The sequence below is a fragment of the Mastomys coucha genome, unplaced genomic scaffold (genome assembly GCF_008632895.1).
Source record: "Mastomys coucha isolate ucsf_1 unplaced genomic scaffold, UCSF_Mcou_1 pScaffold5, whole genome shotgun sequence".
Lineage (NCBI taxonomy): Eukaryota > Metazoa > Chordata > Mammalia > Rodentia > Muridae > Mastomys > Mastomys coucha.
Genome location: NW_022196911.1, coordinates 54,234,116 through 54,250,103, shown reverse-complemented (window position 1 = coordinate 54,250,103; position 15,988 = coordinate 54,234,116). Strand labels below are relative to the sequence as shown.

At 50.3% G+C, this 15,988-nt stretch overlaps 1 protein-coding gene across 19 annotated transcripts in view; it reads left to right on the top strand.

Moving 5' to 3' along the window:
• Obscn (obscurin, cytoskeletal calmodulin and titin-interacting RhoGEF) overlaps nucleotides 1-15,988 on the top strand; it is a 147,538-nt gene that overhangs the window by 48,143 nt on the left and 83,407 nt on the right. For all 19 annotated transcript variants that reach the window (XM_031354168.1, XM_031354166.1, XM_031354173.1 and 16 more), the window contains 12 exons: nucleotides 1,429-1,704; nucleotides 5,710-5,985; nucleotides 7,212-7,487; nucleotides 10,238-10,522; nucleotides 10,685-10,951; nucleotides 11,071-11,340; nucleotides 12,118-12,384; nucleotides 12,741-13,007; nucleotides 13,188-13,297; nucleotides 13,398-13,551; nucleotides 15,250-15,411; nucleotides 15,504-15,608. In XM_031354168.1, coding sequence (XP_031210028.1) covers nucleotides 1,429-1,704; nucleotides 5,710-5,985; nucleotides 7,212-7,487; nucleotides 10,238-10,522; nucleotides 10,685-10,951; nucleotides 11,071-11,340; nucleotides 12,118-12,384; nucleotides 12,741-13,007; nucleotides 13,188-13,297; nucleotides 13,398-13,551; nucleotides 15,250-15,411; nucleotides 15,504-15,608 — 2,715 coding nt within the window. The remainder of the gene's footprint in view (nucleotides 1-1,428; nucleotides 1,705-5,709; nucleotides 5,986-7,211; nucleotides 7,488-10,237; nucleotides 10,523-10,684; nucleotides 10,952-11,070; nucleotides 11,341-12,117; nucleotides 12,385-12,740; nucleotides 13,008-13,187; nucleotides 13,298-13,397; nucleotides 13,552-15,249; nucleotides 15,412-15,503; nucleotides 15,609-15,988) is intronic.

Below are 15,988 nucleotides of genomic sequence, written 5' to 3'. Positions count from 1 at the left end.
CACACAATCAAAAATAAAATATAGTTTTAAAAAAGTTTTAAAAAACAGTTAGGTGTGGGGACATACATTTAATCCTAGCACTTGGGGGGACGGGGGGCAGAGTTGGAGGGATCTCTGTGAGTCTGAAACTAACCTGATCTAAAAATGAAGTTCTAGGGCAGGTAGTGCTACAGAGTGAAACCTGGTCTCAAAATGTTTTTCTATATTATATCAAGAAGATATAAAATCTAACCTCTACTTACATTAAAAACAAGTGATTGTGTTGGGGAGGTGGCTCTACGGTGCAGCCCTTTACACAACATCCCTAAAACCCTGGCACTAGAAAAAAAATCTCTTGAACCAGTACTAAAAAGGCTTCTTAGATTTCACATGGAGTGTGGTTGAGGGCGGTAGGTGTCATGCTAAACACGAAGCCTTGATTTCTTTCTTTTTCAATGAAGCGTGCAGAGCAGCTCAGTGTACGAAAAGGTAGATGTCCTATATTGTATGATTACCATTTCTGGATTGGTAGACTAGGGGAAAAAAGGTTGAAAAAGATATCATAAAAGAATTGTGATAGCCAAACTGGACATGGTAGCACACACCTTTAATCCCAGCACTTGGGAGGCAGAGGCAAGTGAATCTTTGTGAGTTCAAGGCCAGCCTGGTCTATAGAGGGGTTCCAGGACAGCTAGCTATTTCAAAACCAACCAAACCAAACCAAACCAAACAAACCAAACAAACCAAACCAAAACACCCCAAACCCACCCCCTACACAAACAAACAAAAACCAAACCAAACCAAACCAAAAACCAAAAAAAATAAACAGAGAACAAAAGAAGAATTGCCATACTATCCCAAGTGTGAAGCTTTTAATTCAATGCCTAAACACATTTAGGCTTCTGAGGGGGAACTTACTTCAGGGAGATAAGGAGAGCAGTGGCAATGGTGTTGTGAGCTAGGCATGGTCCATTGCTGATAACTGCCTAAGAGATGATCTTTTGAATGTGTGAGCCAAAACCTTCTGAAGAAAGAATATAAGAACATTTCATCTACCAGATGTTAAGATTTATTTTGATTCTATCTTTATTGATGGCCCAGGCCACTTCTTCACCATAGCAGCAGAAGATACTCAAAGGAAGCAAGGCCCTGCAAGCCCTGGGGGGGGGGGTGCTCCTCCATTGTCACTTAGGGCCAGCGTATGTGTATTCTGACCTACAACCCCTTTTTGCAGGAGCTTTGTACAGACTCATGTCATGGAATCCCTCTGCCACAGCAATGAGCGTGAGCTGCGCTTTTATACTGAGAGGTGCTTAGGCTTTGGGCACAGTGAGGGTAGTGTCTGGACTGTGGCTTGCTCTCCAGCTGCCCCATTCAGATTGTCCCTCCTTATGTTATCTTCCTGAGCTAGGTAGTGTCTCTAACCCTGTAATCTCCATCTGTCCCCAGAGCCCAAACTGGTGTTTGCCAAGGAGCAGCAGGCACGCAGCGAGGTGAAGGCAGAGGCAGGGGCCAGTGCCACACTGAGCTGCGAGGTGGCCCAGGCCCAGACCGAGGTGGCATGGTTCAAGGACGGGAAGAAGCTGAGCTCCAGCTCAAAGGTGCGCATGGAGGCCTCGGGCTGCTCCAGGAGGCTGGTGGTGCAGCAGGCGGGCAAGGCGGACTCTGGGGAGTACAGCTGCGAGGCCGGGGGACAGAAGGTCTCCTTCCGTCTGGACGTGGCAGGTCGGTATTAAGGCACTATGTTGGCTTTGTAGGGGTTCAATGACGGGCTCATTCCTATGACTGACCTTGTGTTCCTTCTTTTTGGCTTTGTCTGTTATATATCGTCTCTTCATGTTTCCCCTCTCATCCCCTGTGGTGAGCCTGCCAGGGCTTGGGAGGTGTTACCCTCTGTGGAGCTGTCCGCAGGTGTGTGGCAGTGTCTGGGTAGAGGAACCAAGAACATAATGGCTATGGTCTAGCGACACATGTCTGTGAGCTGTGGAGGTCTCTCTTTGAAGCTTATCTTTTTTATTTTCCTTAGTCAGAACATTCTTTTTGATACTTCTTAAGATTTTAAGGAGTACATTTAGATTTGAAAAATAACTCAAATAGCTGTGAGGCTTGCGCCATGTCTACAAGCTGAGGGATGGCATGCTACAGAGCAGCCCTGTTGGCAAAGCAAACTATAGCCACAGTGTCTTTGTGTCAGTTCAGTAGCATGTCATTCCCCGTCCGGCTGCTGCACGGTCTGTGAGCTCACCCTGCTCTCCATTCAAAGTTCAGAGACTGTAACTACTGCAGGCTGGGCTGTGGTTCCTCATCCTCTGAGGTGAGTTTGCAACTGTATAAAAGGGCCAAATGAAAGACCCACAGAGAGGCCTTTTGACAAATGATTTGAAAGGACTATGATATCAATGTATTGTAGGTAAGTTTCAAGAATGCCACTAAATTGACCAATTCCTGAAAAATGACTATAAATCTTATAGAAAAAAGTCCTTGGAATTCAACCAGTCCTGTAACCTTTTATTTTATATTTATTATGATTTTAGTATGTTATATGTTGTGTTGTGTGTATATATGGCATATGTGTGTACACATGTTCATGTGTGAGTGTGGGTGTACATGTGCCATAGTGTAGGTATAGAGATCAGAGGACAACCTCAGGTTTAGGTCTTCTTCGAGGCAGATTTTTTTTTTTGTAGTTCACTTACCATGTAGGCAAGGCTAACCGACCCACAAGCCTCTTGGGATTCTCCTGTCTCTTTCTCCCATCTTAATGTAGGAGCACTGAGGTTTATCTAGGGGAGTCCTCTAACCCAGTGCGTTCCCATAACTTTTAGAAAATTATTTATTATTTAACTTTAAAAATTATTTATTATTTATTTTAAGTATGTGAGTACACTGTAGCTGTCTTCAGACACATCAGAGGAGGGCATCAGATCCCATTACAGATGGCTGTGAGCCACCTTGTGGCTCAGGACCTCTGGAACTCAGGACCTCTGGAAGAGCAGTCAGTGCTCTTAACCGCTGAGCCATCTCTCCAGCCCACTTCTATAACTTTTTAAAGAAATTAAACCTTAAAAAAAGGCATAGGATACAGTCAAGTTCAGTGAACTATGAGTAAATTGTACAAAATATTCTAGTGTGGTCACAGTGATTCTTTCAGAGAACAGAAAGGCAATGGATACTCTTGACTTACTCTATGTTGATAATACAGTGTTGATACTAAAAGGATATTGTTAAAAATTGAGACCAACCTTCTCTTAGGCATACTGAAGACAGCATGCAGACACAGTTTTAGCAAAGCAAACAGAGCGTTCTGTTAAGAGCTTACTCTGCAGGGATGAGAGTCCTAATCCAGGAAAGCAAGGTTTGGTTTAACATTAGAATGTGAGAATTAATATGACATTTGAAAAAAAAGAAAAAAATCTTGTGCACTTAATAAATGCAGAACCAAATGTTTGATAAAATTTTACATCATGTAGCGAAGTCAAAGTTTAGTGTGTACTCACATAAAACATTCTTTTGATGGAGGTTTGGCTCTGTGATAGAGCCTGACCTAGCAGTCCTCAAAGGCAAACCCTGTTAAAACAGGAATAAAAGAGACTCTAAATCTCCTGAAGGGTGCTGCTCAGAGGAGCAGACACCATGAGAGCTGCAGCCCTGTAAGATTTCTCTCCAGTGAAGATTTCTAAGGGCCTTATTGTAGCAATGCATATCCAACGTGAAGTACCAAAGAAGAGCACAAATTAAGAAATACTTTAGCTGGGTAGTGGTGGTGCACGCCTTTAATCCCAGCACTTGGGAGACGGAGGCAGATGGATCTCTGAGTTCGAGGCCAGCCTGGTCTACAGAGTGAGTTCCAGGACGGCCATGGCTACACAGAGAAATCCTGTCTCGAAAAACAAAACAAAACAAAACAAAACAAACCCCCCCAAAACCCTTTATCTTAAAGGAATATGTCACAGGCGATTGGGTGGCCCAGTGGCAAAGGATAGCTCAGAACTGCAGAAACCGTGCGTCAGGGTTCTGGTTCAGTGTCTACTGAGGCATTTTTAGTCCTTTGAGGGGAACTTCTTCTAGGGAGAAATAGGAGCAGAGCAGTGGTGTGATAACCTAGTTACGTTTATTCTTTTCTTTTTTAAAAGATGTATTTTTTTTAAAGATTTATTTTATTATTATATCTAAGTACACTGTTGCTGTTTTCCGACACACCAGAAGAGGGTGTCAGATCTCATTATAGATGGTTGTGAGCCATCATGTGGTTGCTGGGATTTGAACTCATGACCTCTGGAAGAGCAGTCAGTGCTCTTAACCACTGAGCCATCTCTCCAGCCCCTAAAAGATTTATTTTTATTTTTTGTGTATGGGTGTTTTGCCTGAACGAATGAATGCCTTGTGTACCACATGTGTTCAATGCCTGATGAAGCCAGAAGAGGGAGGTGTATTCTCTGGATCTGGAGTTACATATAGTTATTAGCTGCCAGTTGGGTGTTGGGAATTGAACTTGGATCCTCTGAAAGAGCAGCCAGTGCTCCTAACGCCCGAGCCAGCTCTCCAGACCACGAGAGGTATTTGTTCTTGTCAAAGTGAAGATCTCTTGGTGGTGTGAAAATTGACAAGTTGATTTCAAGGCCCAAGTGGAGTCAAAGGAGTCATGAAGAAAGACTATTTCATCTACTAGACATCCAGGGTTGTTCAGATGCTGCCATCCTGGAGACAGCCGAATGTCAATATAGGTGTGGGTAACTGCTCCAGAAATGGAACAGGGAACCTGACAGCAGACCCGAGGATAGCCAGGCTCCCACCCTTCCCTTATGTGTTTTGCCCATGGCTCTGACCAGGAGTGCTGTTAGGCAATAGTGATGAGATCACATAGCCATACACATAAGTGCAGGAAGTACATTTAAAATGGATGTTTACCTCCCTCGCAAATACAGCGGTACCCAGCTGCAGCAGGCTCCAGCGTGAACGGTGACAAGCTCCGAGTAGAACTATGGGATATACAAGACTCTGGGATACAATTACAGGATATAAATGTGCCAGGCATGAAGGGCAATGGCCCTTTTACTTCTGCTGAAGCATTGTGTCTGTGTGGCCTATGAGATGCCTTATGTCATCAAAAGATACCACTGAAAGGGAAAGCAAAGGCTCCTGGCTGACAGGAAGACACTCGTTCTCAGTAACCAGATCCTTAGTGTGAAAGCCTGTGGTATGCAGGAAAGGACGGTGAGAATGGCTGACAATGGTGTTGGTCACTACATAACTGTTACACCAGGAGGACCAAGCATTAACGGCCAAACCCGCCTCTTTCCTGGAGAGGTATCAGAACAAGGTCTTACTATAGACAGACAGCCCAGCTCCTTCCTGATACAGCAGCATACAGTGCTCAGAGCAGGCAAGGGCATGCATGGGGTGTCAGGGACCTTCAGCTCTGGTGATGATGTTCCTCCATGTCAGTGTTCTGTTGTCATGGGGTTGAGGACAGAGGCACATAAGCTATGACCCTGTGGTTCCTCCCTCAAGGAGCTTAGCAACAGACACTCTGTCACATGCCCTTCTGCAGTGTAAGTGTCCTATCCAGATGATCCGATTTCATACTGAGAGGCCTTGGGGCTTCTCCTGGGCACAGCCAGTGCAGAGCGTGTAGGAAGTTCTGTTCTCCAGCCCACCATTCAAATTGTTTCCCCACGTGGCCTTCTTGACCTAAATAGTGTCTCTGACTCTGCATCTGTTTGTCCCCAGAGCCCAAGTTGGTGTTTGCCAAGGAGCAGCAGGCACGCAGCGAGGTGAAGGCAGAGGCAGGGACCAGTGCCACACTGAGCTGCGAGGTGGCCCAGGCCCAGACTGAGGTGACATGGTTCAAGAATGGGAAGAAGCTGAGCTCCAGCTCGAAGGTGCGCGTGGAGGCCTCAGGCTGCTCTAGGAGGCTGGTGGTGCAGCAGGCAGGCAAGGCGGATGCTGGGGAGTACAGCTGTGAGGCTGGGGGACAGAAGGTCTCCTTCCATCTGGATCTCACAGGTGAGTGTCAAGATGCTAAGCCTTGTGTGGAAGTGATGACTAGCTCATGTCCACGACTGACTCCGAGCTTCTGTTAAGTTTGGTCTCTTTACTCCTCTGTACTTTAGGTCCATGGTGAACCATGACTGACAATGGCCGACCCTATGATCTTTCCATTACATATTATCTCTTCACATCGCTCCCCTTCCCATCCCCATGTTTAGTTGAGTGTTGAGCCAGACATTGAATGGGAAGGGTGTTCCGAGATGGTCCTTCCTTTCCTCTATGTCTGGAGAGATGCTCCCATGTGGGGGAGTTTCCTCTTTTGTCATGTTTTTGTTTCTGATCAGATCCTTCCTAATGTTTGTTCCTGTCTCCATGTTAGTGGTACTTGCCAAAGAACAGCAGGCTCATCACCTGACTGCATCAGGCTTTACTGTGGGGAAAAAACTAGCTCTGGGCAGACACAATAGATTATTTAAGATCTCAGAATAAACTGGGTGGTGGTGGCACATACCTTTAACCCCAGCACAGAGAAACTCTGCCTCGAAAGACCAAAGAGAGAGAGGGGGGGGGGGAGATCTCACAGTAAGATTAAATAAGATATAAATCCACTCAACACAAATGGAAGTCAACATTTTCATCTCATATGAAACTTTACATTTGTGTATCTTCTGTCTGACACATAGCAGGTGGGGAGGACACTTTGAACACTGCAGGCACAGCCTTGGTATGTGAATATATAAAGAGCACCTAAAACTATGAATGAGGCAGAGAAGCACTATTAGCCACAGAGTAAATGTCACCATCACGGAAGATTGAGCACTGGTGGCTAGAGCCGGGAATGGTCCTCCCCTTGGTGGGGCAGGAACACAAGGTAGAACCTCAGAGAGCCACAGCAGCTCATGATTCTCAGAGCAGGCAAGGGTATGGGGCATCAGGACCTCTCTGCTCTGCTGAGGGTGTCCCTTGCACAGTCCTGGGGACACACACCCTTGTCGCTGTAGGGCAGATGTGTCCTTTGCCTTTCATAGAAACTCTAACAGAACCCTCCCATAGTGGGGGTGGGATATGTGGATGGACTGTGACTTTGTGCTGAGGGACGCTGGAACTTCTTAAGCACATCAAGTGCAGAGCCTGGAGGGTGCTCTGTCCTACGGCCACCACATCCCATCTTCCCCCACCATGTGGCCTTTCTGACCTAGACAGTTGTTGTCTCATTCCTGTGTGTCCCCACCTGTCCCTAGACACCAAGCTGATGTTTGCCAAGGAGCAGCAGGCACGCAGCGAGGTGAAGGCAGAGGCGGGGGCCAGTGCCACACTGAGCTGCGAGGTGGCCCAGGCCCAGACTGAGGTGACATGGTTCAAGGATGGGAAGAAGCTGAGCTCCAGCTCGAAGGTGCGCGTGGAGGCCTCGGGCTGCTCCAGGAGGCTGGTGGTGCAGCAGGCGGGCAAGGCAGATGCTGGGGAGTACAGCTGTGAGGCCGGGGGACAGAAGGTCTCCTTCCGTCTGGACATCACAGGTGGGTGTCATTGTGCTCTGGGCAGAGATGCAGCTAAACACTCAGAAGTATGAGGGTTCCTTGTCTGGGTCTCACAGCCCAGTCTCTGTCCCCTTTATTCCTCTACTGCCTCCTGTACTCTGAGGACAGAGTCTCTTTCCCACATTTCCCTGATGTCTCCCAACAGTTTCTCCCCCTGCCCACTTCCACTGCCTTCCTCGTCACTGGTTCTGTTGGGCTGGCTTCTTCAGCAGCAAGAGCTGTTATCCCTCAAGTTCTGGGGGGAAAGGCCCAGTTCTTTGCCCCTGTGGGCTGTGAATTTCCTAGCCTGAGGCTCAGAGCCTGTTGTAGGTCCATGGGCCCTATTGTGGCCCTGGAGTCCTAGTAGTTCAGCGGTAGGTTGGTCCTATGCTTAGAAGCCTGCTTTGGTCTTCTGCTGGGCCAGGATGACCTGCCTCCCCTCCCCTGCTCTCTCAGCTGCTCACCTGCTCTCTCAGCACATCTACTTCCATCCCCTCTACACTCCCTGTTGAATGTGGTACCTGGATTGTAATTGTTACCTGGTAACTGTGATCATCTACCTGATGAATGCTTGAAGAAGAGAGGATCCTCTGGTTTATTCTTTGAGGGCATCCAGTCCATTATGGGATGGGGAGCTACGGTGTCAGACGCATGAGGCAGCTTGTCACTTCCCATCCACAGCCAGGAAGCAGGCAAAGAAGGATGATGCTCTCTTACACCCTTTCTGTTTACATTGAGTGAGGGGTCCCAGCCTACATGCAGGGTAGGTCTCTCTTTAGCTAAGCCTCTCAGGGAACACTCTCTCTCTTCCTCTCCCATTCCCTCCCTTCTCCCCTACACACACACACACACACACACACACACACACACACACCCCACCACACATATATGTACATTCATACCACACATACACAAACATATGAATACATCACACATACACTACACACATAACACACCACACACTCATACATACACATACACACACATATATACATACATATATACCACATACACAAACCACACACCCCACAGACATACACAACACACACACACACACACACACACCACATATATGTACATTCATACCACACATACCCACACATATGAATACATCACAATACACTACACACATAACACACCACACACTCATACACACACATACACACACACACACATCCCACAGACATACACAAAACACACACACATACACATCATGCATATATGTACATTCACACCACACATATACACACATATGAATACACCACACACACTACACACATAACACACCACACACTCATACACACACACATAAACATACATATATATCACACACACAAACCACACACCTTACAGACATACACAACAAACACACACACACACACACCACACATATGTACATTTACACCACATACACACATATGAATACACCACACACACACTACACACATAACACACCACACATTCATACACACACACACACACACACACACACAAACCTTCTAACCCCACAGACATACACAACACATACACACACACAAACACACACACACGCGCGTGCTTCATGGGACAGGAGAGATGATGTGATGGTTAAGAAAACTTGCTGCACTTGCAGAGGACCTGGGTTTTATTCCCAGCACCCGTATGGTTCACCTGTAACTCCAGTTCCCTGAATTCTGATGTTTCTGAGTTTCTGGTTTCTATGGACACTGCACACACATACATATATTCTCAATAACACACAAGACACATATATAAAATTAATCTTTTCAAAAAGGAATGCTTCATAATGCTCTAGATGTTTCTCAATCCAAGGAGGCAGACATTTGAAATTAACCATCTCAGGATCCATCACCTCCTATGTTCCCACTTCTAGGAAGGCTTACAGATACTACCTTGTAAGACGGACAGAGATCAGCCAGGCGGTGGTGACGCATGCCTTTGATCCCAGCACTTGGGAGGCAGAGGCAGGTGATTTCTGAGTTTGAGGCCAGCCTAGTCTACAGAGTGAGTTCGAGGACAGCCAGGGCCACACAGAGAAACCCTGTCTTGAAAAACCAAAAGAAAAAAAAAAAAGACTGACAGAAATCAAGCATGTTGCCATGGTGGTGGGCAGGAATTGGCTGCTTCCACGCACTCCTAGCTGTCCTTGTCTCTGACGGCAGTCCTTGACATACCCCTACAGCTGAAGCACGGGGTCTTTTTAAGGGTGACTGCTGTGTGAGGCTCTGCTGAGCCATCTTGGTCTCCTGCGACACCCATCCTACCTTTTCCCCCACTCTATCTTCTCAGGCTGCCTCTATGGACTTCCAATCTCAGGCCAGGTCTATCATGCTCTGGAGTGCTAGCTATTCCTCTTCTATGCCATGCTGGGCTGTGCATTGAAGTCCCTGGAGGGCAGGGCTGCTGGGTTCTTGGTTACGATGAGACTGGTGATGATAGTCCTTAGGAGAGACATGTTCTTGCTGGCTCAATAGAGTGACAGCGACCAGCACTCACTACTGTCAGAGAGTGGCATATGCTGGTCCTTTTGTTTGTTTGTTTGTTTGGTTGGTTGGTTGGTTTTTGTTTTTTCCAGACAGGGTTTCTCTGTATAGCCCTGGCTGTTCTGGAACTCACTCTGTAGACCAGGTTGGCCTTGAACTCAGAAATCTCCCTGACTCTGCCTCCCAAGCGCTGGGATTAAAGGCATGCGCCACCACTGCCCGGCTTGGTCCTTACTTTCATGCCCACTACCTACTTCTTCTCTTCAGAACCAGAGCCTGAGTCCCAGATTCCGGAGAGACCCAGCCGCAGGGAGCCTCTGGTTGTCAAGGAACATGAGACCTTTGTCCTGACTGTCACAATGGCTGCACCCTCGGTGGCTGCTGTGACCTGGCTCAAAGACGGCGTGGAGATCCGCCGCAGTAAGCGGCATGAGGCCACCAGTCTGGGTGACACCCATACCCTGACTGTGAAAGGTGCTCAGGTCCTGGACAGTGCCATCTACAGTTGCCGTGTTGGCAAAGAAGGCCAGGACTTCCCGGTGCAGGTAGAAGGTAAGCAGAGGCTGGGGGCCAGGTGTCTGGGTCTCCTCCAGGGTCCGTATATCTGCTCTAAAGACTAGCAGGCAGTGTTCCACAGCAGGCAGGCCCAGAGTGGGGCTCAGGACACAAGGCCATCTGCATAGGGCACTGACTGACACCTTCTGCTCCCTTCAGAGGTGGCTGCCAAGTTCTCCAAACACCTGGAGCCCATCGAAGGGGAATTGGGGGGCACCGTGACGCTAGTCTGTGAGCTGAGCCCAGAACAGGCAGAGGTTGTGTGGCGCTGTGGGAACACACAGCTGCGGGCGGGCAAACGCTTCCAGATGACATCCGAGGGGCCTAGACGCACACTGACTGTGTCTGGCCTTCGAGAGGATGATGCAGAGGAGTATGTGTGTGAGAGCCGGGATGACCACACCAGTGCACGGCTCACTGTCAAAGGTACCCGTGGGTGAGCTAAGGTGGCTTCCTGGGGGAGACACATCCTTCCATGTATCAGTCTAGTGGGGGTCTCGGTGGAGCCTCTCCGATGGCTTCTCATGCACACGTTTCTTCTGTAGTTCCCCGAGTGGTCAAGTTTACATCTGGATTGAGTGCCATGGTCGCAGAGGAGGGCCAAGAGGCCACCTTTCAGTGTGTCGTGTCCCCCAGCGATGCGGCGGTCATGTGGTACAAGGATGGCACACAGCTGCAGCCTAGCGAGAAGTTTGTTATGGTACAGAGTGGGGCCAGTCGCAGCTTGACGATCTTGAACCTGACCCTGGAGGATGCTGGTCATGTCACAGTGGAGGCTGAGGGTGCCTCATCTTCTGCTGCCCTCCGGGTCCGAGGTAAGCTGGGAGCTGCCCGGACTTTCAGGATGTCCAGTGGCTCCTTGCCATAGGTGCCCTTCCCTCCTTATGAGCTGACGAGGGAGCACCATATTGTGTCAGGCTGATCTGGTTGACCTCAGCTGTCAACAGAGGTGATTTGGAGGGAGGACTAGGTATCTTCCTTTTAGGTATATTTGGCAGGGGCGGGGATAAGGCTGGGACAACCCAGAGAGACCTCCTTCTGGAGGAAGTGGTCTCGGGATGAGTCTGCAGTGGCCAAGCCGGAGGGACGCTGGCAGCCAGTGGTGTGGATCTACTTGAGAGCCAGGACTTTATTTGAGGATGCAGCAGGCATGGCTGGCTCTTGAGTGAGGGGAGTGACGAGGTGGACCTCCCCGGGGACGGGGAAGGATGGGACAGAAAGGCCCACACTGGAGCCTTTGCCCTCCCCATATATTTTAACATGAGCCAGTGTCCTTGGGCCTCGTTAAAGGACAGACAATGGGACAGTGGCTGAGGTGTTGTGAAGTGGCCTAGATGGTGAAGGCTGGCTGTTGATGGTATCTGGCCATAGTGGGAGTTGAGCACAGGTGACTGGAGCAAGGCAGCAGGGCTTGGGAGGGGACTGAAGAACAAATAGCTTTGGCTTCTTCCCCTCATAAAATGAACCTATCTAAGGTGTGCGGTTGGGGCTCTGCCTGAAGCAGCCCAGCTCATGTGGTGGGGCTAGATCCAGGCTGGGTGCAGGGGTGGGGCTCCGGCAGGCCCGATGACCTCTGCCCTTCTGTGTCTCAGAGGCACCGATCCTCTTCAAAAAGAAGCTTGAGCCACAGACGGTGGAGGAGAGGACCTCTGTGACACTGGAGGTGGAGCTGACTCGGCCCTGGCCGGAGGTGAAGTGGACGCGGAATGCTGCCGTCCTGACACCCAGCGAGAACGTGGAGATCTGTGCCGAGGGTGCTCGGCACCGTCTGGTGCTGCGCAGTGTGGGCTTTGCTGACCGTGGCTTCTTTGGCTGTGAGACACCAGATGACAAGACTCAGGCCAAGCTCAACGTAGAAAGTAAGGCTGTGGTTGGGGTCTAAGAGCGAGGGAGGGGCTCCTTCAGGAGTGGGAGGTGTGTCCTTGTGTTGGCTGCGAGGTGGAGAGGGGCTTCCTTTCGTAGAGGCAGGCGGTCACCCCGGTTCTGGAAGGTGGATCCAAGGAAGGAAAGGATGGAGGAGGATGACGAGGTTCAGGCCCTGGGGGTCAGCTGAGGTTGAAGCTGTTCGAGGTGAAGGTGTTCACTGGGGGCTACCGCCCGGACCCTTCTTCTGCTCTTTGGCCTCCAGGATGGTGGGCTAAACTCACATCTTTATCTGAGTCCTGGCTGGCTGGAGGGTCTCACTTCACTAGCTCACTTAGAGTCCCTCTGACAGTGCGGCAGGTCCGGCTGGTTCGAGGCTTACAAGATGTGGAGGCTAAGGAGCAGGGCACAGCCTCGATGGATGTGGAATTGTCCCATGCTGAGGTGGAGGGCAGCTGGACCCGAGATGGCCTGCGACTTCAGCCTGGGCCCAAATGCCACCTGGCTGTACAAGGCCCTGTCCACATCCTCACACTTTCAGCGCTGCAGCCACAGGACAGCGGGTTGGTGGCCTTCAGGGCCGAGGGCGTGCACACGTCTGCACGGCTCATAGTCACTGGTGAGTAGGAGAAGGCTGGCAGCTGCACTCCAGGGCACACCTATTTCACTTCCCTAAGCGGTCCAGGGAGGCAATGGGACCAGGAGGGAAGTGGAAACCCCTTTGTGGGCTTATCATCAGCCTGCCTGATCAGAAAGTGCCTCCTGACTCCATTTGTTCCTTTCCTACCTCCTGCCTCAGAGTTGCCTGTGAGCTTCACCAGACTACTGCAGGATGTGGTGGCCACTCAGAAAGAGAAGGTGACCCTGGAGTGTGAGTTGTCACGGCCTGTGGATGTTCGCTGGCTGAAGGTATTTCTCCCTCCTCTCTGCTTGTCTTTGTGGGCATCCAGGGGGGCAACCCCCTTCTCCTGAGCCTCTCTAGTCCCGACCAGTCCTCTCTGCCCTACAGGATGGTGTGGAGCTTCGGGCAGGCAAGGCCATAGGCCTAGTGGCCCAGGGAACCTGCAGGAGTCTTGTTATCTACCGCTGTGAGACTGGGGACCAGGGTGTCTATGTATGTGATGCTCTTGATGCTCAGACCTCTGCCTCTTTGAGGGTGCAAGGTGAGTTCTGGACAGAGTGGGGAGGGTGGGCAGGGAAAACTGGCAGGCAGGAGTGAGTGTTTTCTTGGGCCTCTGCTTCCACAAGCCTGCCTGCAAGCTGGTAATGTTCCGGGAGTCCCCCGTGCTTCTGGGTATGTCAGCTGACTTAGTTATTGTTCTCTTGCTGTGAAGAGACACCATGGCCACAGCAGCTCCCATAAAGGAAAGCATTTCATTGGGACTGGCTTATAGTTCAGAGGTTTAGTCCATTGTCACAATGGCAGGAAGCATGGGAGGGAGCATCCAGGCAGACATAGTGCTGGAGAAGGAGCTCAAGAGTCCTATAGCAGGATCCACAGGCAGCAGGAAGAGGAATGAGAGAGAGCGAGAGTGAGAGAGAGCGAGAGAGAATGAGAGTGAGAGAGTGAGAGAGAGCAAGAGTGAGAGAGAGCGAGAGAGTGAGAGAGCAAGAGAGTGAGAGAGAGTGAGAGAGAGCGAGAGTGAGAGAGCGCGAGAGAGAATGAGAGTGAGAGAGTGAGAGAACGAGAGAGTGAGAGAGAGCGAGAGAGTGAGAGAGCAAGAGAGTGAGAGAGAGTGAGAGAGAGCGAGAGTGAGAGAGAGCGAGAGAGAATGAGAGTGAGAGAGTGAGAGAATGAGAGAGCGAGAGAGCAAGAGAGCAAGAGAGAGTGAGAGCGAGAGAGAGCGAGAGAGAGCGAGAGCGAGCGAGAGCGAGCGAGAGTGAGAGAGCAAGAGAGTGAGAGAGCGAGAGAGCGAGAGAGAGCGAGAGCAAGAGAGAGCAAGAGAGCAAGAGAGAGTGAGAGAGCGAGAGAGCGAGAGAGAGCAAGAGAGAGAGCGAGAGAGAATGAGAGTGAGAGAGTGAGAGAATGAGAGAGCAAGAGAGCAAGAGAGAGTGAGAGCGAGAGAGAGCAAGAGAGAGCGAGAGTGAGCGAGAGCGAGCGAGAGCGAGAGAGAGTGAGAGAGCAAGAGAGTGAGAGAGCGAGAGAGCGAGAGAGCGAGAGAGAGCGAGAGCGAGAGAGAGCGAGAGCGAGAGAGAATGAAAGAGAGTGAGAGAGAGCTAGAGAGTGAGAGAGAGCGAGAGAGAGCAAGAGAGTAAGAGAGAGTGAGAGAGAGTGAGAGAGAGTGAGTGAGATAGAGAGCGAGAGAGCGAGAGAGAGTGAGAGCAAGAGTGAGTGAGAGCGAGAGAGAGCGAGAGAGAGAGTGAGAGAGAGCAAGAGAGTAAGAGAGAGTGAGAGAGAGCGAGAGAGAGTGAGAGTGAGAGAGAGTGAGAGAGAGCAAGAGAGTGAGAGAGTGAGAGAGAGCAAGAGAATGAGAGCAAGAGAGTGAGAGAGTGAGAGAAAGAGAGAGAGAGAGTGAGAGAGTGAGAGAGAGCAAGAGAATGAGAGAGCAAGAGAGCGAGAGAGTGAGAGAAAGAGAAAGAGAGAGTGAGAGAGTGAGAGCAAGAGCGAGCGAGAGAGAGAGAGAGAGAGAGAGAGGAGAGACAGAGGGAGGAGGAGGAGGAAGAAGAAGAGGAGGAGGAAAAAGAGGAGGAGAGACTGGGCCTGGCATGAGAATTTGAAATCATAAAGTGCACCCTGAGTGATGGACTTCCTCCAACAAGGCCACACCTCCTAATGCCACCCACTAAGCATTCAAATATGTAAGCCTATATGGGCCCTTTTAATTCAAACCACCACAATGGCCTTCTCTCCCCTCCCCTAGGTCGCAGTGTTGAGATTACTAAGCCACTGAAGGATGTGGAAGTGATGGAGAAGGAGGGTGCCACATTCTCCTGTGAGGTGTCCCATGATGAGGTTCCTGGCCTATGGTTCCGAGAATCCAGTAAGCTACGGCCCAGTGACAACGTGCGCATCCGGCAGGAAGGTAATAGGGCCGAGGGCTGCCGAGCAGAGTGGGTGGGGGTCCCCTGGCTGCCTTCCTCTCTTTCAGCAGTACTGAGTGTCCTTCGCCTCCAGGGAGGACATACACTCTTATCTTCCGGAGGGTACTGGCAGAAGACGCAGGGGAGATCAAGTTTGTAGCTGAGAACGCAGAATCAAGAGCTCACCTCCGAGTGAAAGGTGAGGAAGGCTGGGTGAGGAGAGGAGAGGGCCTGGACATAGTGAGCTGGCTTACAGACAGCTGGTTTGCCACAGGCCTTGGCTGCCTCGAGACCCCCTCAGACAGGGCAGCAAAGACTCACGAAGAAGGTAGGGAGTGTGGTCTCCTCAGTGGGAAGAGGAGGTGCAGGGAGTTCAAGCTCTACTTTGCCAGTGGTCAGTTGTACCTAGCGGATTCTAGATTAGCTCTGGGTGGGACACTTGACTTGGTCACCTGCTGGCCCAGGTGGAAGGAAGGCATGGGCTGTCGGTCTGGAGTAGAGATCAGTCAGTCTCTTGGCTCCCGGGAGCTTGCCAGGGCAAAGCTTCCAGGACATCATCCTGACACCACCCGACTGTGT